General features: G+C 40.4%; 1 protein-coding gene across 1 annotated transcript in view; it reads right to left on the reverse strand.

Moving 5' to 3' along the window:
• The window catches only part of DNER (delta/notch like EGF repeat containing), a 279307-nt gene that overhangs the window by 25379 nt on the left and 230024 nt on the right, over window positions 1–23904 (reverse strand). Inside the window, exons 8-10 of the mRNA XM_045031472.1 lie at window positions 22596–22820; window positions 8785–8907; window positions 923–1036 (exon numbers count right to left, since the gene is read on the reverse strand). Coding sequence (XP_044887407.1) covers window positions 923–1036; window positions 8785–8907; window positions 22596–22820 — 462 coding nt within the window. The remainder of the gene's footprint in view (window positions 1–922; window positions 1037–8784; window positions 8908–22595; window positions 22821–23904) is intronic.

The raw sequence follows: 23904 nt of genomic DNA on the forward strand, positions 1-23904 counted from the left end.
GTGTAGGTCCAAGAACCAATCCCCGAGGGACACTGGAAACAGACCCTCTCGGTGATGATTCCCTATTTACATTTTGAGTCCTAATAGTTTTTAATCCATTTAACGTATGTCATATTAATTTTACAGTGTGCTTAATTTTTTAATCAAAATGTTGTGCGGTTACGAGTCAAATGACTACTCTCACTGGCATCATAAGGGGAATATAAAATATAAACTCAATATAGAATGAAGTACTTTTCCCTTAAAAAACATGCTATTCTGACAACTAAAGCTAGTAATAACTAATGTTAAAGATGTGCCCCTGTGTTGGTACAAGTATCAGGGGGTAGCCGTGTTAGTCTGTACCCACAAAAACAACAAGGAGTCCGGTCGCACCTTAAAGACTAACAGGTTTTTTTTTGTAGTGAGCAACTTTCCCTCTCCTGGCATTGACACCTCCTCATCAATTATTGGGAGTGGACTACATCCACCCTGATTGAATTGGCCCTATCAGCACTGGCTCTCCACTTGTAAGGTAACTCCCTTCTCTTCACGTGTCAGTATAACAATGCCTGCATCTGTAATTTTCACTCCATGCATCTGAAGAAGCGGGTTCTTTACCCACGAAAGCTTATGCCTAAATAAATTTGTTAGTCTTTAAGGTACCACCGGACTCCTCATTGTTTTTGTGTTGGTACAATAATTCCAAAGCAGTACTGCATTAAAAACTTAGTTTCAGCTGTACTTACTATATTTCCCAGAAGTACAATGCAAGATACTACTGCTATATCATTTCTATCCTCCAAAATGTCGCTTTTAACTTGTTCATTATATGAAAGAATATGGAGATACACAGATTCAGATGCTATATACTTGACATTTGCCTTCTTTCGGACACTGGGATTAACAATTATACTTTTTGTGTAATTTGCAAATTACTTGCCTGTAAATCCAGGTGCACAGATACATGTAGCATTTAGACCTTCACTGTCACAAGTGCCACCATTTTGACAGCTGATGTTTACGCAAGGATCTTTGTATAATTCACAGTGCCGTCCTAGGAATGATAAATTAGTGTTATTGACATTATTTGTACTTGTGGTTAGTCAGAAATCAGAATGTGGGCTGTCTGCCATATGGAATGAGGGCAATGATTGTTCTTCTCTCAGACACCAGTGTAATTCACAAGTAAGTTGCTGAAGACAATTGTAAAGCCAATGCAAGATCAGACTCAGATCGTATGTTTTTATAGTGATTTGGTCTTAAAGCATAGGTCTCCCCTTCTCATCAAGGCTATGTCACCTCTTCAGGCATAGCGGGCCAGTTCCTGTTCTCAGACAATGGCAGCAGTGGAGTTTCTATGTCTATACAACGGTGTGATAAAGAAGCAGGTTGGCCAGCTGTTGAATATTCTTCAATGAAAATAACAGCTGCTATCTTCAGTAACAGTTCCAACTAATATGAAACTTAAAATATAATATGTACACATTATTAAGCCTATTTTCTCCTTTTCCAGTAGGCTCAGATGGACTATGGTTTGTCATGGTATTAGAAATAGAAATCAACTTATTCAAACATATAGGTTAACATGATATGATTTTATTTGACTGGCAAGCCCCATCCCTCTTTCTTTGATCTCCTGCCTCAGAGCTTGATCTGTGTGAACTCAGTGGTTTCACTCTGCATCAGTTTGTGAGACCCTTATCGGGCACAAAGCAGGAAAGGATGGTAGATTCCCAACGGGATTGAGGAGAAAGGTCAGCTGCCACAATGGTATCATATATTATATTGTATCAGCTCTGAAAACACTACCACACAAGTAGACTCACTGAGCTCAATGGGACTGTTTTCATTCATAAAGTTGCTCATTTTCCTAAGTGTTTACAGAGTCCTACAGGTGCAATGATATAAACTTGTTCAGGGTAAATTTAGGCATGCATTGGTGGTTGTTCTATGTAAAAACTGAGTAGTGTATTTCAAGGCTGACCTTTGATCTGTTGGTTGCTTTTGCTTGCATAATTCATCCCTTTTACTTTGTGATCCACTATATATACAATAGTTTATGCTGAAATGCTGAATACTCCATGCAGCCATAAGGGTACAACTTCACTGATCCTACTGTAGGGTCAAAATCTAAATGAGTAATTTTAAGTAACTATAATTAATTTATTTCAGTGGGTAATTTTGTGAGCTATGCTCACATATTTTTGTTGGTATTGCCTTTCATTGTCCCGAAGATTATGTGCTTTACAGACACACCACCAACTGGAAATCTAACAAAACAACAAAATAAATAATTATTTGTTTCAGATACTACATCTTCATCTGAATCTCCCTGCCAGTACAGTACTGTGTTTTTATAGGCACATTTCTCCCTTTTTTCTTTCTTCTTGGTTGCACAAAGAAAAAGGTAAAACAGATTGAACATACAAAGGAAAACAATGATACTGAAAGTCCTGTGAAATGCAAAAAATAAACTGGAAAAATTAGAAGAGCAATTACACCTAGTCTCTTTCAGTTTTTTGTACGTTTTCATCTTATGTTTCACTTGTAAGAGTAGAAGGCAAAACTGTTGAGAGAGAAATACACTTTTTAAGTTAATGACGTCCATTTAACATCAGCTCCATATCAACAGATTGTGCCACACTTTGCTAACTATGATTATATGTATGGTAACATTACATTTCTCAGAAATAACAGGACACAAATTTATTTCACTTAGGATATTTGTCAGGAATTACAGTCAATGTTAGATTTGAACTCTCTGGCATCAGCTATTTTATGAAAGGACATTAAGAAATTTACTAAATTACAAACCATTCCCATTCACTACAACATGCTTAAAATGAATTTAAGGAAAACACTTTAGCCTTCTGTCCATTCATGATAAATATTACAGGTTTCCCGTTTCAATAATGATATGGCTGAAGTCAAATTAATCTAAAAGAACTACTTTGATTAGATGCAATGTATACAGAGAAAGTGTTTTGTGAAATGTCTGTCAGTTATTTTCTTATTTGTATTACTACTATATATTTATGGAAATGATATATCAAATGGTTGTTTTCACCTGACATGCTACAAAAATGATGGATATATCAGGAGTACAGGTATCTTTACAGTATCTTTATAATCCCAGCAATGAATAGCTCCAGATTCAGTGAGTTTTTTCATGGGTACAAGAGACTGACTTGCTGGAGAAGTGGGGGAAGAGAGAGTAACTTGGAGGGAGGGGAGTAACTGATTCGGAAGTTAGCTAATGGTTATTAGCTACATTAGATTGGTGAGGGATGTGGGAGCATGAGGGTTGGAACAAGGCACTAAGAGAACTGAAGAGGGTTGGTGGGAAAAGTTGGGATGGAGCCTTCTGGGAAAGAAAAAAACAATACGAAATCATAGACACGTAGGGCTGGAAGGGACTTTGAGAAGTCATCAAGTCCAGCTCCCTGTGCTGTGGCAGAACCAAGTAAACCTAGACCATCCCCAACAGGTGTTTGCCCAACCTGTTTTTTAAAATGTCCAATGATGGGGATTCCACAACCTCCCTTAGAAGCCTATTCCACAGCTTAATTACCCTTACAGAAACATGACACATTTCACCTCCATCACTTCTATGCTTATATCTGTTCCCCTATCTCTTGTTTGTGTATTTTTTTGTTTTTGATCTATTCAGATGGTAATTTCTTCAATTATGGACCTATCTTATGTTTTATGTCTTTGGGTGCTGTAATACAAATTATAAATAAATAATAATAATAATATTATTCTGCAGGCCTGAATGAAAATGAAAATGAGAGATTTACATAATTTAGCTGGTAATGCATTTGTTTTATGCATACACTTAGTCTTGTTTTACAATGTCCTTTTCAGTTTGTGCTTTATCCTTGCCCATTCAAACAGTATTCCTTATGTCAGAATACTTGGCAAAATTCTGTAAGTCAGTTATGAGCTCTTTTATGGCCATCTGACCAGAAAAGAGCACATTTCAACATCAGTGTATTATGTTAACCAGCACAGAGAAAGAGGCTATCACATTATTTTGTTTCAATCAGACTTTTACATAGACTCCAAATCAGACAAAGGTCTCAGAAATTTACAAACAAAGCATTCAGTGTTGCCTGACAATTCTCCCTTGTACCCAAGAGTCTCCCTAGAAATTAATGAGCAAATATTTTTAGTGTCCATCTTATGGGCCCAGTTGTGCAAACACTATCTGAATAATTCGACTCTTTTGAGTAGTCCTATTAAAATAAATGAGTCTGATTCTCTACTGCTCTGCACTTTGTAGAGTCATGTACAACAGTGCAAAGTAGGTGTGAAATGCTATCAAACCAGGTAATAGTAATGTTCTATACCCACTTTACAATAGTGTAGGTGACTACACAAAGTGCAAGGCAATGGAGAATCAAGCCCAATGGAACTACTCAAAGTAGAAAGCACAATGACTTATAAAAAGTGTTTATAGGATTGAGACCCATGCTGGCATTTCAATCAAATGCACAAAATTAACTTCCTATAATTTTAGGGGTTAACTCCACCAGAGTGGTCCTTTGGGGCCATCTGCCTGTCCCAAGTCAGGGTAAAGGAGGAGGGTTGGGCGTGGGGCTAGCAACCCCACCCCGTAAAAAATCAACTTGCTACAGAAATGCCAACAATAGAGATATCAGAGACTTTTATCCTGGAAAAAGAAGGGTCTTCAATTCGAAGACACATGACGCTGGGTGGTGAAAGCCGTGAGGAAGCCACTAAGCCGATCACCCTTCTTGCAACCAGGAGGATTACCATCGGCACATGGAATGTGAGGACCATGTAAGAGTCAGGAAAGATGGCGCAGGTTGCAGTAGAGATGAGGAGCAACAACCTGACCCTACTGGGTATTAGCGAGACAAGATGGATACAAGCTGGACAGAGGCGACTGTTGACAGGAGAGCTGTTGCTGTATTCCGGACATGAAGAGAGCGACGCACCCCACACACAGGGAGTAGGCTTTATGTTGTCTAAGCAGGCACAGAGAGCACTGATTGGTTGGGAGGCACACAGCCCCAGGATCATCACAGCATCCTTCAGAACTAAAATGAAGAGGATTAAGATGAATGTTGTTCAGTGCTATGCCCCAACCAATGACAGCGAAGAGGAGGATAAAGACTATTTTTACAATAGACTTCAGAAAATATTAGAGACTCTCCCAGACAAAGATATTACCATTCTTATGGGAGACTTCAATGCCAAAATTGGACTTGACAATACAGGATACGAACAAGTCATGGGGACCCACGCTCTGGGAGAGATGAGTGAGAATGGAGAGAGATTTGTGGATCTTTGTGCATTTAACAACCTGGTCATAGGAGGCAGCATCTTTCCTCACAAGCGGATCCACAAGAGTACCTGGGTATCGCCAGCAGGCACGACAGAAAACCAGATCGACCATGTCTGCATTAGCAAGAAGTTCAGAAGATCTTTGCAGGATGTTAGAGTTAGAAGAGGAGCAGACGTAGCGTTCGACCATCACCTAGTGGTGGCCAGATTGAAGCTGAAACTGAAGAAGAACTGGATAGACACGTCAGATAGAAGAACGAAGTACAACGTCAGCCTTTTGAAGGACCACAAGACCAAGGAAGATTTTGGACTAACGCTGAAGAATAAGTTTTCAGTATTACAGGATCGGTCTGAGGAAGAGGAAGACAGTGTACTCAACAGATGGCAGAAAGTGAGAGAGACACTTAGGTTAGCATGCCAGGAAGTGCTTGGAATTAAGAAACACCAGCAGAAAGAGTGGATTACAGCAGAGACCTTGATTAAGATAGAAGACAGAAAGAAGAAGAAGGCAGCAGTTAACAACAGCAGGACTAGAGCAGCAAAGGCCAAAGCTCAAAAAGAGTATGCTGAAGCCCACAGAGTAGTGAGGAGGAGTATTAGGAAGGATAAGAGAGATTATGTGGATGGACTGGCAGCAGAAGCGGAGCAGGCAGCATACAGCGGCAACATGAAACAGCTGTATGACACCACCAAGCGACTGTCTGGAAAGTTCAGCAAGCCAGAAAGTCCCGTCAAAGACAAGCAGGGAAAGTCTATAACAGGAATAGAACAACAGATGAATAGATGGGCGGAGCACTTTGAGGAACTCCTGAATAGACCAGCACCACCAAATCCACCAGACATCGACCCAGCCAACGAGGACCTTCCAATCAATTGTGACAAACCAACCAGAGATGAGATCAGAAAAGCCATCATCATGATGAAGAACAGGAAGGCGGCTGGACCTGACGACATTCCAGCAGAGGCCCTGAAAGTAGACCTGGATGCTTCAGTGGAAATGCTGTACCCCCTTTTTGAGAAGATATGGGAAGAAGAAGTGATTCCGGCAGACTGGAAAGAGGGATACCTCATCAAAATCCCCAAGAAAGGAGACCTTAGCAACTGTGCCAACTACAGAGGAATCACACTTCTGTCGGTGCCAGGGAAGGTCTTCAACCGAGTCCTTTTAGAGAGAATGAAGGATGTAGTCGATCCACAGCTACGAGATGAGCAGGCAGGCTTCCGGCAGAATAGATCATGCAGGAACAAAAAGCAACGCTCCGCATCATAGTCGAGCAATCTATGGAGTGGAATTCCTCATTGTATATCAACTTTGTTGACTATGAGAAAGTGTTCGATAGCGTGGATCGAGAGACCCTCTGGAAGCTCCTTCGGCACTATGGCATCCCAGCAAAGGTGGTTAATTTGATCAAGAACTCATACGACGGCATACACTGTAGAGTGATCCATGGAGGGCAGCTCACAAACAGCTTCCAGGTGCGAACCGGAGTCAGACAAGGATGCTTGTTGCCTCCATTTCTCTTTCTCCTCGTTATTGATTGGATTATGAAGACATCCACTTATGAGCGCAGGAACGGAATTCAGTGGACGTTGTGGACCCAGCTTGATGACCTGGACTTTGCCGACGACCTTGCACTCCTTTCACACAGCAAACAGCAGATGCAAGAGAAGATCAACATAGTGGCAGCCACGTCATCACAGGTTGGCCTCAACATCCACAAGGACAAGACCAAGATCCTCAAGATCAACTCCATCAGCAACGACCCAGTCACACTGAATGGAAGCCCCCTGGAAGAAGTGAAGTCCTTCACCTACCTAGGCAGCATCATCGACCGGCAGGGTGGCACAGACGCAGACATCAAAGCAAGGATTGGTAAGGCAAGAGCAGCCTTCCTACAGCTCAAGAACATCTGGAGTTCCAGAGAGCTGTCTTTGGCAATAAAGATTCGACTGTACAATTCCAACGTGAAACCAGTCCTACAGTATGGAGCTGAAACCTGGAGGACAACTAAAACAACCACTAGAAAGATCCAGACCTTCATTAATAGCTGCCTTAGAAGGATTCTTCAGATCCACTGGCCAGACACCATCAGTAACATCCACCTCTTGGAGAGGACCCGTCAACCCCCAGTAGAGGAAGAAATTAGAAGGAGAAGGTGGGGCTGGATAGGACACACACTACGCAAGCAGCCAACCAACATCACCAGACAGGCATTGCGGTGGAACCCCCAAGGCAAGCGGAAAAGAGGCCGTCCTAGAAACACCTGGCGACGCGACCTTCAGGCTGATAGCACAAAAATGGGCTATACCTGGAACCAGCTAGAGCAAATGGCCCAGGATAGAGGACTCTGGAGATCTGTTGTTGGCGGCCCATACCCTGATTAGGGTGACGGGCATGAATGAATGAATGAATGAAAAATTTTAGGGGTTAAAACTTTGGATTTTTTTTTTGTTGGCGAGATACACTTCTTGTATTGACAGTTTAACATGAAGTTTAAGTCAAAAAGACCACTGTTTCCATTGTCACTGAAAAACTGCTGGTTAATTCCTCATACTTGGCCACTGGAATGATGCATTCTTCATCTAGTGGCAAAGAACAGAGCACACACCAATATGAAACATATACTTAGCCTCAAGCAGCAGCTGACTGAGCTTCAGTCAAAAGAGATAAGGATTTTTTGTTTGTTTGAGGACATGTTTAATGTTTCTTAAAACACTATTCTTGCTCTCTCTCTGTGTGCATGTTTGTGTGTGTCTAAAAACAAAACATATGGTTCACTCTTTTTTACTGAAAACAAAATCAATCTATTCTTAAAATATTCTGGATGAACAAAATGTAAAAAAAAATTCTTTATTTTACCAAATTCGTAGGAAATGTTATATGAAAGCAGAATCTGTTGAATCAGGTATGACATTGATTTCAGTCAACATGGAGGAGTGTTCATTGAATTATCATTACTTGTGAATTTTATGATTTGCAAATAAACTTCCAGATAACTGGTTACATTTTTATTTTTTCACTGCAGACAGTTTTAAATATAGGTTTTTGTTTCTGTGTTTTTAATTCATTACACTAGAGAAAATCCAACAGAAATCTGGAAAGTCCTCCAGGTAATGGTTCCCAGCAATAACCAATTACAAACTATATCCAACAGCCTCTTAAAAAACTATCACTTTAACTCACATCTTTAACGGGAAAAAGAGTAATCTAGTACGCCTACAAAGTAATGACCTGAACAAGGAAATCCTTACCAAGTTAATTTTGTTCATATGAGTAATACCACTGACTTCAGTGGATCTACTTATGTAAGTAAGAATTACTCACTTGAATAAGGGTTGTTGGATCAGGACCTACTTTAAATTAATTTTCCTACTTTATGCAGTTGTATACCACATCTTAACTCCTCATTTCATAATTTTGTTATCCAGAAAGAAAGCATTAAAAAGCATGTGGAGTAAGCCACAACAAGAGGCAAAAACATATTTTACCTTCATATTCAGCAAGGCATACACATTCATAGCTATTGACAAGATCTCTGCAGGTGGCAGCATTTTGGCAGGGTGCAGAAAGGCATTCATTATATTCCTCTTCACAATAAAGGCCATGGTAACCTAAAGCACATGTGGGGAAAAATAGAATAAGCTATGAAATGCTTCCTGATAAAAGGTAACAATTTAGCTATCTTGGATTGTGGGTAGATGGTCATTAATTGAAAAGGTATTGTGTCTTTAAGGCCACAAATAAAATGTATAAAAAAGGATAGTGAGTCTGATAGATGGAACTCTGTACATTTATTATATGATGAACGACAACATTTCCTAGACTACAAAGACAGATGACCAAGACCATTACTGAGACTCTGAAGAAAATGTGTTTTATTGTAGCAGTGAAATAATCCAATAAATACATAGTCACCAATTTTCATGATTAGCTTTGCCCTGCAGCAATTTCACTGGCTTGGAGTGATGAGGATTATGTAATACTACAGTTAGCATTTATGCTGTGTCTTCTTATACTTAACACTGTGCAAATTCAAAGTGTTGCACAAACATCTAACAATTCAATTTTCACAGTACTCATGGGAGGTAGGCAAGTATTATAGCCTGATTCTGCACACGGAGCAAATGGAAGCATAGAAAGGCTATGCAACTTGCTAGTGGCACAACAGGATGAGAAATCACGAGTTATGTAATCTACTTGACCATCCAACATTTTGCATGGTCTAGTGGATCATGTCGTCATCTGTCTTAATACAATAACTCCTCACTTAACGTTGTAGTTATGTTCCTGAAAAATGTGACTTTAAGCGAAACGATTTTAAGCGCATCCAATTTCCCCATAAGAATTAATGTAAATGCGGGGGTTAGGTTCCAGGGAATTTTTGTTCACCATACAAAATACTATATTATATATACACACACACGCACACACACAGAGTATAAGTTTTAAACAAACAATTTAATACTGGTACACAGCGATGATGATTGTGAAGCTTGGTTGAGGTGGAGGAGTCAGAGGGTGGGATATTTCCCAGGGAATGCCTTATGGCTAAATGATGAACTAGCAAATGGCTGAGCCCTCAAGGATTAACTGACACATTCTACAAGGGAGCATGAATGGAGGGAGAGGAGACAGCATCGCAGAGACACACACCGTGTGTGTGTGAGAGAGAGAGGCACATTTCCCCTTTAAGTACACTGCCTTGTTAATTAGATCAGCTTGCTGAGAGCGCAGCTGCTGCCTGGAAGCTCCCTCCATCCTGAGCCCTGTCATGTGTCCCCCCTGCACTATGGAAGATGGGGTAAGTGGGGTGCAGGAGCGGGGGGAGGGGGACTCAACTGTCATTCTGCAACAAGCCCTGAGTAAGAAGCAATGCATAGTTGTGCTTCCCCAGGAAAGCAGACCAAAGACCATCTTGAGACCTTGCTCCAGGAAGGAAGTAATCTGCTCCATCATGATACTTAGTGCTGATTACGTCCTCATCTGTACTGGCCAATGCATTAGATTGGTAGAGCCTTAGCTCCACCCAGTCCCTGCCCCTGCAAGCTCACCTGCATGGGAGGGAGAATAGAGGTCTTGCAGAGGTTGCTTTTCACCCTCCCAGACTGGCGATGAAGATAGCTTGTGCAGGGGATGAGGGAGCCTTCTGCCCTCCTGCTCTCTTGTGCAAGCGGGTAAAGTGGATCGCACATGGGCCATAAAGGTTGTGATATTCTCAACACCATCAAAATTTAATGATCAGTCCTGAGCACCCAACTCTCCATTCTTTGACTCGGATTTTTCCCTCAATAAAGAGTGCAGAATGGGCTTTGAGACTCTGATAATGCTACTCTTTTTAGCCCATGTTCTCAAATATTGCAGTACACTATATTCTTCTTACAGACATCCACTTCCATATTTTTATTAGTATTTATTAGTTTTATTAGTATTCCATAGTTTTATTAGTATTTATTAAGCACTGAATATTCTCAACACTGTACACGACACCAGTGCAAAAAGTTCCTGTCCTGTAACAATATAAACAAAATTATTTTAGAAACTTGTTTCGAGCTTTGTCTATCTTTCCTACTGTCTTGCTGTTTATCTGGCTGTGAAGTGTGTTTTCAGAACAAATTCAAAAACCTTGGCAGTTAGAATTTTGGCATTTCATTTTAATTTTGAAGTATTTGTTCAGATTTGGAAACAAAAATAGCCTGGTGAAATTTCACCAGTTTTGAGTGGAAATTGGCTCATTCACTCAGACCTGATCAAATTTCAAATGCTCTTGACATTTCATTCTGACGAAGGCTAATTTTTAATAAAACATGTAATTACACATGTTTTGAAACTAAAATCATTGTTTCACAAAAGGCATGTAGAATTGCATGGAAAAGCCATATGCCACAGTACTTAATACTACATATTATAAACACATCTTTTCTCCACAACTACTCTAATTTCGAATGTATTGCCTCTCTGAGGTATCACAGCATCTTTTCCACTGAGACCTGATGTGTAACTGGGATACAACACTATGAAAACTGTTTTGTAAATTATAATACAGTACTGGGTGTCATAGGCACAGGAACTAGAGGTGCAGGGGGTGCTGCAGCACTCCCAGGTTGTATGCGGGGCCGCTGGCCCTGCACCCAAGCCTCCACTCCCCAGCCCAGGGCTTGGGTCCCGGCTGCTGGTCATGCTGCCCGGCCTCTAGCCCTGTGCCTGGGGCTCCAATCCTGGGGCCCCGCACCCATTCCTCTGCTCCCTGGCACTCTGTCTGGAGCTCGGGTCCTGCCCACTGGCCCCATGCCCGAGAACCCGCACTCAGCCCCCCACAGTCGGGGCTCTGCTACTAGCCCCATGCCCGCCTCCAGCCTTTGCCTCCTTACCCCTGTCTGGGTCCTGCCCTCACGGAGACACGGCACTGGTCCCAGTGCCAGCTGCAGGGGGAGGGTGGACAGGGTAAGGGGCTGGCTTTCAGCACTCCCACTATTAAAAGGGTTTCAGCGCCACTGCTGGGTGTTAAAGCAGCGATTGTATACTTTAAAAAGTCTTGAATCACTTGTTTGTTACATATATTTATAAAAACAATGAATAAAGAAATAACTGGGAAAAGGGTCTCAAATATCAGTGTGCATGTAACAGTTCATAATGTGTGGGTTCTCCATTGTATTTTACATTTCATCAGAGAGTCTTTAGCTTGTTGTGAAAACAGTACTGCATTGCAGGAGTGGTTTTTTCCCCCCCAAAGAAGGAAGTGCAAAAGGCGCAAGATTCTGATCTCAATTAATTGGTCTCAATTTAGAGTAACTCTGCTGGTCCAAGATCTTGCCAAGTTAAGGATAATTTTTAAAAAATGAAATATATTGAGATACTACAGAGCAAGCTTCCTTTTCCATTGTTACATCTTGTGGTTGCCTGAGACTGAGTGCAGTGCTTTCAAGTGCTTCCGTGTGCATGCAGTAATCTCTCAAGTAAATCATTTAGGCAATCAGTCTGTTACCTTCTTACGAATTTTTTGAGACTCCTGTTCTCCATACATTTCAGCTCTTTAAGACTGAAGAATTAACTATTTTCACTGTGTATATTATTCTCAACCACGTCAGCTAACTTGAGATACATTGTATACCTGTATCACAGAAATGGCGGGTATCTAACAGATTTTAAAAATGGTACACGGGACATACTTAGGCTAAACATACATGTACTTAGACATTTTAAGCATAAATATTTTCAAGTGTTTGTAATATTACTTTTTTCTTGGAGGAAATATTCTGAATTGCATGATTAAACAATTGACTTCTGAAAATCAGTATTCACCTCCTTTTCATTTAAATGTGACAGGTCACTTGCTGGTTTGAACTACAGTAAATGATGGATTGTCTGCAACTTGAAGTACTTAAATCAAGACTTATGTAACTCAGCCAGATGTTATGGGCCTATTACATGATCAGGTAAGTGAGGTTCAGGAGAACAGACAAGTTGATCATGATGGATCCTTCTGGCTTTAAAGTCTATGAGTTTATGTTGTCGAATACCACATACAATATGGAAAAGATGCCTTTTTTTGCCCACTAGAGGGTGGATTGTGCCTATATACTCTATTTGAATCCTCAAGAGGGAAGGCATATGTTTTCATCCTTTTACCAAGAGGCTGATTCTAGTTGCATTGCAGAGAATAGCAACATTCTACAATGGGATCAGGAAATTGCTACTGCAGGGAAAGGTGATATTTTCATTTTCCTCCCATGAAACTAGGACGCACCACACAATTCTTAGCAAATCGTCCTGTTTTGTGTTAGTATTCTTTAATACGCTCTGAATGCATTAAGGATGCTTATACTGTTTACACATGTATCCCCTGTAATCTATATAAATCATTTTTATCTTTGCAGTCAAAGAGATTAAATGAATACATTGACCTGAGAGGAATCTTTTGTTGATAACTTCATCTGTCTCTGGCCTATTTATTAAAATTCTGCTGATTTTGTGTCAGAATCAATGAAAAAAATGGATTTCATCTTTGCGCTTGTACAGTGCACAGCTTATTCTATGTGTGACCAGACAAAAACAATGAATAATATCTGCATTATCCAGCAATTCTAACTGCTGGATCATCAGTGCAATGTTCTTCAGTGCCGCCTCAGCTGAAAAACACCTTCAGTTATGCAGTATGTTTTACAGGCAAAGTGGGCAACTGAACTTATACTTCTATTTTTCCCAGGTGAAGGTAGAACTTGAAAATACATTCAACAGCCACATCTTCATGTGGGCAGGCAGGACATAACGATGTGCATGTGCCCCCTACTCCTGGTTAGAGGTGTCCTTTCCCCTCACCCATTCAGGAGATGGTTGAAAAATGGGGAAAACTTTCTGGAAAAATCTGACCCTGGTTTTCATTTCTAAAAAATCTGAAATTCATTATTTTATAACCAGCTTTACCCAATCGTTACACCTCCTTTTCCCTATTGGCAGTCCCCCTTCCTCTGTCATCCTCCCTCACAAAGACAGACACCTATCTCTTTCTTTCCCCAGGATGCCCAAATCCTCCTTTCTCCTTCTCAAACACCCTCTTCCTTCCAAGATCATTCACAGTCCTTCCCACACATTTTCATTCGTCAAGTCCCACATGCATATCAAGGTCTCCTCACACATACCATCTCCCCTTCACAAACCTCCTAGGCGCTCTCACACAGACTTCCCTGGGGGCTCGGACCCCCACCCACCCTAACCTGATCCATAAATGGTGAGGAGTCCAGACAGAGTGCCTAGAAGAGGCTGGGATCATAGACCCTTACATAATTCATAAACAGAGAGGAGTCCAGTCAGACTGGCTTGCAACGGCTGGGGCATCTCTGCCCCATGTATTTTCCATGGCCTGCAGGCAGCTCCTTTCCTAGGTGAGCTGCCTCTGTAGACAACCATTCTCAGAAGGGCTATGGGAGCCAGACTGGGGAGAGCACACAGAGTTTGGGTCAGGCAGGCTGCTGAGAAGGAGCCGTTGGCTGGTTCTCAACCTCTCCAGGAGTACTTGGTGGGGCCAAAGACATAGCAGCTCTTACCACCCTCTTCTCAATTTCTGCACTCACAGGCCAATGAAATGCAGGGGGAGAAGTAGCTCTGCCTCCCGCTCAGAGGCTGATGAGGGACAAGGGGAAAAGCTCTTGAAGCTTTTTTTAGGCTCCAGTTCCTCAACATCCACCCCCGTCCTAGCCCCCTCCCCCGACTTAATGACCCCAAGCACTTTGAGACTTCAGAGCAACAGCCACACCTCTGTGTGCTGGCCTAACGGGGAACAATCCAATAAAACTCTGTTTGGCTTGGCATAGTTCCGTTTCATACAAACGTTATCCTAAAAGACTTCCCAGAATTACATGTACAATAGGAGCTGCAGAGGGAATAAGAGGTATAGCTGAGGATGACAAGATATGTGGAGTGGTCTGATAATCTCTGAAATTAAACAGTGATTGAATAAGACAGAGAGATACAGGAAAGCTGCTCCAGATGAGAGAGGCATACTCACAAGCCCTGGCCAGATTGTGCCAAGCAGGCTGCGAAAAGGGCTGTGAGATAGCTGGCAGCTGGAATTAACCTGCAGCCATCACTGCCAAGGTCTTGAGATTGGTCTGCCCCCGAGAGAGGGGAGAGAGAAGAGCAGAAAAGAACTGCTGCAACTATAGGAAATGTTGCACCTGCCCATCCTGAAGCACTGAGACCAACCTGCCCCAAGCTACAAACCTGCATGAAGGAAAGGCAAAGAATAGAAGAGAAACACCCCTGGCTATTACCAATGAAGTTGCTGCCCCCGGTTCACTTTTCTCTTACTCTTTTTAAAAAAATGTTCTAATTATTATATAATTTCTATATTTTGGTGACTTAAGAGATGTATATCTGAATGTGTGTGTGCATCTTATATCCATGTTTGTACATGTGGGATTATAATGTATGTGCTACCTGGGCACATTATTTTTATGTATTATCCAGGGGTGAAATCCTGGCTCTACTAAGCTCAAAACCCAAACTCCCATTGACTTTAATAGGGCCAGGATTTCACAGTAGCAGTTTGGCAACCCATCTTGGAATTGATACTTAGTTTCCCCTAATATCTATATACATTATTTTCCAACTGGATTGCAAACTCCAAATTCTTATAATTCATATGATGTCTCTAAAGCAGAGACAAGAAGAAGAATGGAGGTTCCTTAAATAAATTATTGGTAGAAACTCCCACTGCATGTAGAAGATTGACAGACTATATAAGGACATTATCCACGGTACTACAACCCTCACTGCAATCCCATCTTGCTGTTACAGCTCTAAAAGCTGTTCAATTAGCAGATAAGATTTCTACAACTATCAAGCCAACTTATGTCAAAGTTTCATTGGAAACGCTACTTTCAGCTATTCATGGTTTATAAATCAAAAAGTTTTAATTCTTTTGCATTCAAAATAGACACTGCTACCCAATAAGATAATTCAGTTTGAAAGTAGGCTTTAAAATATTGGAAAAGGTCATTACAAATTGAAAAAAAAATAGCTTTGAAATGAAGGGCCCAATCCAATGTTCTATGAAGTCAACAGAAAGGCTCCATTTGATTTCAGTAGACTGAATCAGGCCAAAGATGAGCATAGGTGAGTACTGTGATTATTGTATTTTCATCCCCTTTTGATACAGACATGTAACACAGGTGGGGGGTGTGTGTGTGTGTATGGTTTTGGGTAGGGAGAGAGAAGGAAATATTTCATTTAATAGGAAAATTCTTATATTCACGGGCATTTCAAAGGCTATTCAAGCTGGATGATAAAAATTGTTTTTGGTCAGGGTTGAACTTGCAGCCTTAATTTTGTCCACTTCAGTTTCTGTTCCCAGCAAAGCTAAGGGTGTTCAAAAGTCCAAAACAATACATTTTCCTTGTCAATAATGGCAGGAAAGATTGTTGGGCAAAAGTCAACATGGTTTCTGTAAAGGGAAATCACGTCTTACTAATCTGTTAGAGTTCTTTGAAGGGGTAAACAAATATGTGGACAAGGGGGATCCAGTGGACATAGTGTACTTAGATTTCCAGAAAGCCTTTCACAAGGTCCCTCACCAAAGGCTCTTATGTAAATTAAGTTGTCATGGCATAAGAGGGAAGATCCTTTCATGGATTGAGAATTGGTTAAAAGACAGGGAACAAAGGGTAGAACAAAATGGTAACTTTTCAGAATGGAGAGGGGTAACTAGTGGTGTTCCCCAAGGGTCAGTCCTAGGACCAATCCTATTCAACTTATTCATAAATGATCTGGAGAAAGGGGTAAAAAGTGAGGTGACAAAGTTTGCAGACGATACTAAACTGCTCAAGATAATTAAGACCAAAGCAGACTGTGAAGAACTTCAAAAAGATCTCACAAAACTAAGTGATTGGGCAACAAAATGGCAAATGAAATTTAATGTGGATAAATGTAAAGTAATGCACATTGGAAAAAATAACCCCAACTATACATACAACATGATGGGGGCTAATTTAGCTACAACTAATCAGGAAAGAGATCTTGGAGTCATTGTGGATAGTTCTCTGAAGACGTCCACGCAGTGTACAGCATCAGTCAAAAAGCAAACAGGATGTTAGGAATCATTAAAAAGGGATAGAGAATAAGATGGAGAATATCTTATTGCCCTTATATAAATCCATGGTACGCCCACATCTTGAATACTGCGTATAGATGTGGTCTCCTCCTCTCAAAAAAGATATACTGGCATTAGAAAAGGTTCAGAGAAGGGCAACTAAAATGATTAGGCGTTTGGAATGGGTCCCATATGAGGAGAGATTAAAGAAGCTAGGGAGGAAAAGTTATGTTCCCATAATATAAGAACTAGGGGCCACCAAATGAAATTAATGGGCAGCAGGTTTAAAACAAATAAAAGGAAGTTCTTCTTCACACAGCGCACAGTCAACCTGTGGAAGTCCTTGCCTGAGGAGGTTGTGAAGGCTAGGACTCAAGTAGGGTTTAAAAGAAAACTAAATTAATAGAGGTTAAGTCCATTAATGGCTATTAGCCAGGATGGGTAAGGAACGGTGTCCCTAGGCTCTGTTTGTCAGAGGGTGGAGATAGATGGCAGGAGAGAGATCACTTGATCATTACCTGTTAGGTTCACTCCCTCTGGGACATCTGGCATTGGTCACTGTCAGCAGACAGGATACTGGGCTGGATGGACCTTTGGTCTGACCCAGTATGGCCGTTCTTATGTAAGATTTTCTGACAACTCAGATTAGAAAGGCTTTGTGTAAGTCATTTGGACACTGGCTCTGATGCTCAACTTTCTGATTTATCACAGTTTCAATGGGCATGCATGCAGTTTAGTGTTTGTCTGTTAAGCCTGATGTAACTAAAAATAACATAAGTGCTTCCTGAAATATAGTCGTCAACCTTGCAATTGGATCCATGCAGGCAAGTCCTTGAAGCTATCAGGAGCTCCCATCGGGGACATATACTGAAGTTCTATATATAATTTAGAAATTGGGGATAAGTATGTATCATTTATTTTACCTCTGAAATGAGAAAAATCTTCTACAAAGCATCAAACTGCTTTTAAAAGTTAATTTACAAATTTACATTAATCTAATGTATCTTTAAAAAAAATCCCATCTCTTATCATTAAAATCTACTGCAACAAGCCATTAGATCAGTGGTTTTCAAACATTTTGAGCTGAGCCCCCCCTTTGAGTTACAATTATTGGTTGTGCCCCCCCAACCCAAACAAAAAGAGGTGAGTCAGAGTGGAGGTGGTGCTCTCTGAGCCCCACTGCACTGGGCTGAAGGATGAGCTGCCTGGCATTGTCGCTCGCTGCCTCCCGCCTACCCCCTGAACATACCTCCATGCCCTAGGAGGAGCGCCCCATAGTTTGAAAATCTCTGCATTACATAACGTAAGATATCCCTATGTGTTCCAGTCTCGAGATAATAATGACAGCCATCATTAAAAACCCCATCAATATTAAATGCTGGTTTGAGAGTGCTCTGCAGATTGTGCAGCTACGCAAGTGTCATAGCTGTCATTTGTCACTCTTCCATGCTGCACACTGGCCTGAAAACATGGAAACCAAGCTGCCTACACAAGGCAAAAACAAAACATTTCACAGTCCTTGGGCTAAATGAAGCAGTTTAAAATTCCTCTCACGTGTAATTTCTGAGGCAGAAGTAACAGATGAAAACCCAGCTGACAGTGTATGCCTGACAGTGAAAAGAGAGGGCATAAAGGAAGGACAGCATCGTGGTTGCAGGTGAGAGCAAAACTCTGTGGTTTTTTTACCTCTGTAATTAAGACATGATAACTCCTCCTAAGTACCTCAAAACCAGAATTGTTCCTGAGATCAAATGTAAGAAAATGAAGTGGAACTTATGGACTCTGAAGTTCTGAAAACAAGATTAAGTTTCAGATAAGCTACGTAACGTAAGGAAATAGGCATATAAGTTATGGCTATGAATGTATGCATGCATATATGAGTAGAATATTGTAATTGTAATTTTTCCACAGAGCATTCAAGCCCTCTAGGGTGCAGGGGTTTGGGTTGATTTGACGTTTGCCCATGGATCATGCAAAGCTAGAACATGGCACTTAGCGTTTCAGTTTGTAACCCTATATTTGTTTCCTATCAATAGCTGAAAGGAAACCTTCCTGACCATACATACTACTGACATTTTAATACCGACATCTTTAGTTCTGACATGCCATTTTAGTGATGCATCAGGAACTACTGGAAGATCAAAAGGTTTATTGAAGCAACGAAACCCTTTGATCACAAAGAACCACTCTCCTTTTTGGCCAGTTCTGTAGCTCTCCTCTCCCCGCCCCCACACTCTCTTCTTCCCCTGCAGGAATGCTTCTTCACTCTGTCCCACCTGTTAGTAGCATGCATTGGCTGGAAAAGCTGCAGTTTTCTGCTAGCCTGCAGAGTACTGGCCAGGCAGTCAATGTATAGGGTGCCACCTACTACTCTTGCTCCCTCCCTCACTGGATTTTCTGGTGCCTCCTCCATATCCACACAGTTGATTCCCACTCCCATTCATTCCTGGTGGGGGAAAAAATCAGGAATGAAGATGTTAATATTAACATCTCATCAATTTCCTAGTTCTATTCAAAAATAACACCTGGCAAGTTCTCCTATCTGCAATGAAAAAAAAAGATATTTTTGTCAGATGGGGACATAATTAGTAACCTGATATGAGTTTTAGTTTTCACCTTCTTTATAAAATAGGATACATTAGCTATATTTAAATATGATTAGGCTTGTTGCTCTTCAGCTACGTACCCAATTTAACCTATTCTCATGGGATTCCTCTATTATGCAAACTAATGATAAACTTTGAAGGATGTAATTGCTTTATGACTGGAAAATTGAGAGACTTCTCTTCACCTCCTGAAATATGAAATTCATACCAGATGCTAGGAAATAGCAAAGCTTTTGTCTCATATAATGCCATTCACCAGTCCAGAAGACAACTGGTGTCCACTGGACACTTAAGTCCACTGGACAGCAAGTGAACCCGGGCATAGCACTAGAGTGGCATAGCCTCATCTTCCATTTCATATCCCCATTTTCCTCCCTCTGAATGGAATTGTGTAATTTCACTACCACACTGCAAAATTCCCGGTACAGGATTTAAACTGGCTTTCAATGATTTGTGAACAATTATGTCATCTGTTGCGATACTCAAAGACTTTATGTAATGGTTCAAATCCATATTCTTGCTGCTAATCCGTGAAGATTATTTCAGCATATTCTAATTACGTAGGCAACCTTTCAGAAGTGGTGTGCCGAGTCTTCATTTATTCACTCTAATTTAAGGTTTCATGTGCCAGTAATATATTTTTACATTTTTAGAAGATCTCTTTCTATAAGTATAATATATAACTAAACTGTTGTTGTATGTAAAGTAAATAAGGTTTTTAAAATGTTTAAGAAGCTTCATTTAAAATTAAATTAAAATGCAAAGCCCCCCGGACCAGTGGCCAGGACCCGGGCAGTGTGAGTGCCACTGAAAATCAGCTCACGTGCTGCCTTTGGCACGCGTGCCATAGGTTGCCTACCCCTGTTATAATTTATATAAAAGCGCTGCAGTACTGAATCTAGAAGCAATTGTTCAGTCGCACTATTCACCAGAAACTACTCAAAATTCTTCGTTGTGCCCCAAGAGATTGCCAGTTAATTGTATTGTCCATACAGTGGTGATTGTCCAAAAAAATTAATAAATTAGGAAGTTTCTTGGTTCCTCACTCAACAACTTTTACTAGTCTTACAAGATGCCAGTATTGCAGACTGGGGATCTCAGACAACAATCCACTCTTGTCAGGGAAAATGGCCATTTAGCCAAATTTCACCACACCATAAAATTATCTGAAACTGAAAGCAGTAGGCAAAGCATGATCTTTCTTCCTCACAACACCAATAACCAGTCAGCCAATTAAACCAAAATATTGCCTTTACCTTTCTTTTGTCCTAAACTGCATCATTCCAACTCTCACCACATGCAGAGCAATAAGGTGGTATAACAATAGACTTCAGGATAGAGAAGCTGAAAGCTCTTTTCATGATTTACAGAGACCAGAGGAAGGGCATGAAAACATCTAAAATGGTACCACTCAAACTGGGGATCAATAGCTGAATGTGATCTCATGGAATCTATGGATCTGAGCTCACTTTCTTTTGCTTTGCTCCCAGGAGCACTAGCATATTTCAGGCAATATGACAAAGTACCACAAGGAGGGTTAAATAGTTGAAGATTTATTGGCAAGTCTCAGCTCCAGCTCCCACATCACAAGCTCATCATCATGCTGTGCACTGACCATTACGAGATCAGCTTATGGGATCCCTCCATATCTGGCCAAGAAACCAGGAAAGGAGGAGAAAAAAAAAAGGTGAAAGAGGAAAAACTCCCCGTTTTCCTAGAAGTCAAGAGAGGATGATGAGAGAACAGACGTTGTGACTGGAGCTGCAGCTATTATAATGTTGCCATTTGTGCATCATAGGATTACATCAATATATAATGATATTGATATGGTGAGGCAATGCCACAATGCAAATGTCATACTGCACTACCAAGATGTCACGCTGGCTCTTTTCAATTACATCACTGATTTCTAGCCCAGCAAAGCTGAGTACAACTGCCCTGAAATATGTTCATCTTTAGATAAATAAACCAACAATGAAACAAGTGTATATGTCTGTTAACAAGATCCCTTTGCAAGGAATCAAAAGAAAGTAGCTCTGCACATTTCAACATTATGATCCTAAGTGGTCAACACAACACTAATTTGCCTATTACGAGGTAGATGTTTTTTCTTCTGCAGATGCAGTCTTCAAGTGTACAGTTTTGCAAACTGTACTTTTTCAGGATAGATTCACTTTAAAACACTACAAAAATATTCTCTCTCTTGATATTGCCTTAATTGTTCGTTCCCTATGCATTTTCAAACATGAAACCTGGATTGCTGCTTGCTAATCTGCAAGGTTGGTTGATAGCAATGAGGAAGAGAGGATATTTTTTTCTTTTCTGTATTTTTGTCTGGATGAACCTTCTCTATATTAGCTTGAACAGTTCTGTTTATGTAGTTATCCCTGCTGACAATTCCATATTCCAACAATTTCTTCTTATGATAAATCTGTGTATACAGAAACTGCAGAGGGGGCCACAACCCCCATAGGTTGCTGGGGGTAGCTTACCCACAACTTCTAGATTACTGGATATCATTATGAGGAGAAAAAATTACAGAAAGGGGAAAAAATCTCATTTCCTATGCAATCCAGAAGCCATTTATTTCTTGCCTATATAATCACATGCAGTTTTACCACCTGATCCAGCTATCTTTGCTCACAGAGCAGTCCCACTGAAATCAATAAGTGTGAATAAAGGCTGTAGGATTGGGCTCTTAGAGATAACTAAACAACTGAGAGTGGTTTACATTTATTTCTTCGTGTTTCCAGCCCTTCCCCAATAGCCAATTTCAAGCCTTCCCATCCCTTTACTTCATTTTTCATTTCATTGACATTTGATGCCTCACCTTAAAAATTCTCACGCTGCAAGCTTCAGTTCTGTAATACAGATGTAAATATAAACCAACCCATATGGAACTCAGCATGTATTTTGAGTGCTTACCCTGCAATTTCTGATTATCCAAATGGAATGTGTAGATTCCTATCATTATTCTAAACAGATAGAACATCTGCTCAATGTGTATTACATACTGAAAAGAAAAAAGGAAGTAATTTTAAACTATGTATCCGAAACTGTGTAAGAAGTATTTAAAGATTTATAAAACATGGAACTGGTTGGTACAAACCAGGGATACAGAGGCATTTATAACTGGTTCCAACACTGCGACAAATGCCATGTGCACAAGGATTCAGAGCACAGAAGTCAATCAGCTGAGAACAGGTAGGTCCCGTGAATCCAGGACTACAACTGCAGGAGTAAGCAAGTCCGTCTGCGAAACAGGTCCCATTGTTCTGGCAGGGAGATGAAGCACAGGGGTCAACTTTCTCTTCACAAGAAGATCCTAAAAATCCTAGTTGGAAAGAGATGATTTTCATAAGTAAAACTTCTTTACACATATGCTATTTTTTGTAAAAAAAAAAAAAAAAACCAACAAAAAACGCGCAGTAATTGACAGTTACACATTTTAGTATTTCTAATTGACTTTGTGGAAGAGTTACAGAAACATATATGCATGCACAAAAATGTTAATTCTGGCAGCTGACATGTTTGTGATAATATTGCAACTCAGTGCATAAGGAGTGTAACTGCTTTGATGTGGCAGGATTTCAAAGATATTTGCAAAATCTTACATCAAGTGTCATTCATCTCAAACAATTCTAAAGGTACACTGGTTGGTTTAATATAGAGAAAGTGAGAAAAATCAGACATTATGTAAGAAGGTATAAATCTCATGAATATCTTGGAGCCAAATTCATCCCCAAAATCAAGAGAGCTGGTAACATGGGGATGGTGGAGCAGTAACAGTAGCAAACACTCTGTGAGGGATATTCGTAGCTAGACCAAAAATACTGAATTCAATACATGTGTTGTGGCATCTCTTGCTATCTATTATTGATCTTGGAAGTATTATTGTTCAGAACAATGTCATTTTACACTTCAGGTGATTGTATTTCATCAGTAATACATTTCCATTAATCCTGACAGAATGTGTTACTTCCAGGCATTTTTACAAAATTTTTCTTTTCTTCTCTCCATAATTAATCATTATTTAGACACACAAGTGAATTAAATAGCCATTTTATTTTACTGTAGTTTTATCACTTCAATAATAGACAGCACCTGACAGATATTTTGCTACAGATTTTAAAAGCAGAACAACTCTACAAAACAAGCAATGGATGAAATTATATTTTCAAGTGCAACAACAGAGAAACAAGCATACAATGGTATATTCAAATCATACTATTTGTTCTTTATCGGTGGATTTCTTAATATAAGAAGCAGTAAGGTCTAGTGGACTGCGCTAGACGTCAGGAATTGCTTAATTGTGGTCCATGCTCTAAATTCTGCTTTCAGCTATTGCAGTGTCAACTGATTTAAGAAGAATTACAGGACTTACACCATGGTAACTGAGATCAGAACAAGATCCATAG

Source organism: Mauremys mutica, chromosome 9, assembly GCF_020497125.1.
Source record: "Mauremys mutica isolate MM-2020 ecotype Southern chromosome 9, ASM2049712v1, whole genome shotgun sequence".
NCBI classification, from domain to species: domain Eukaryota; kingdom Metazoa; phylum Chordata; order Testudines; family Geoemydidae; genus Mauremys; species Mauremys mutica.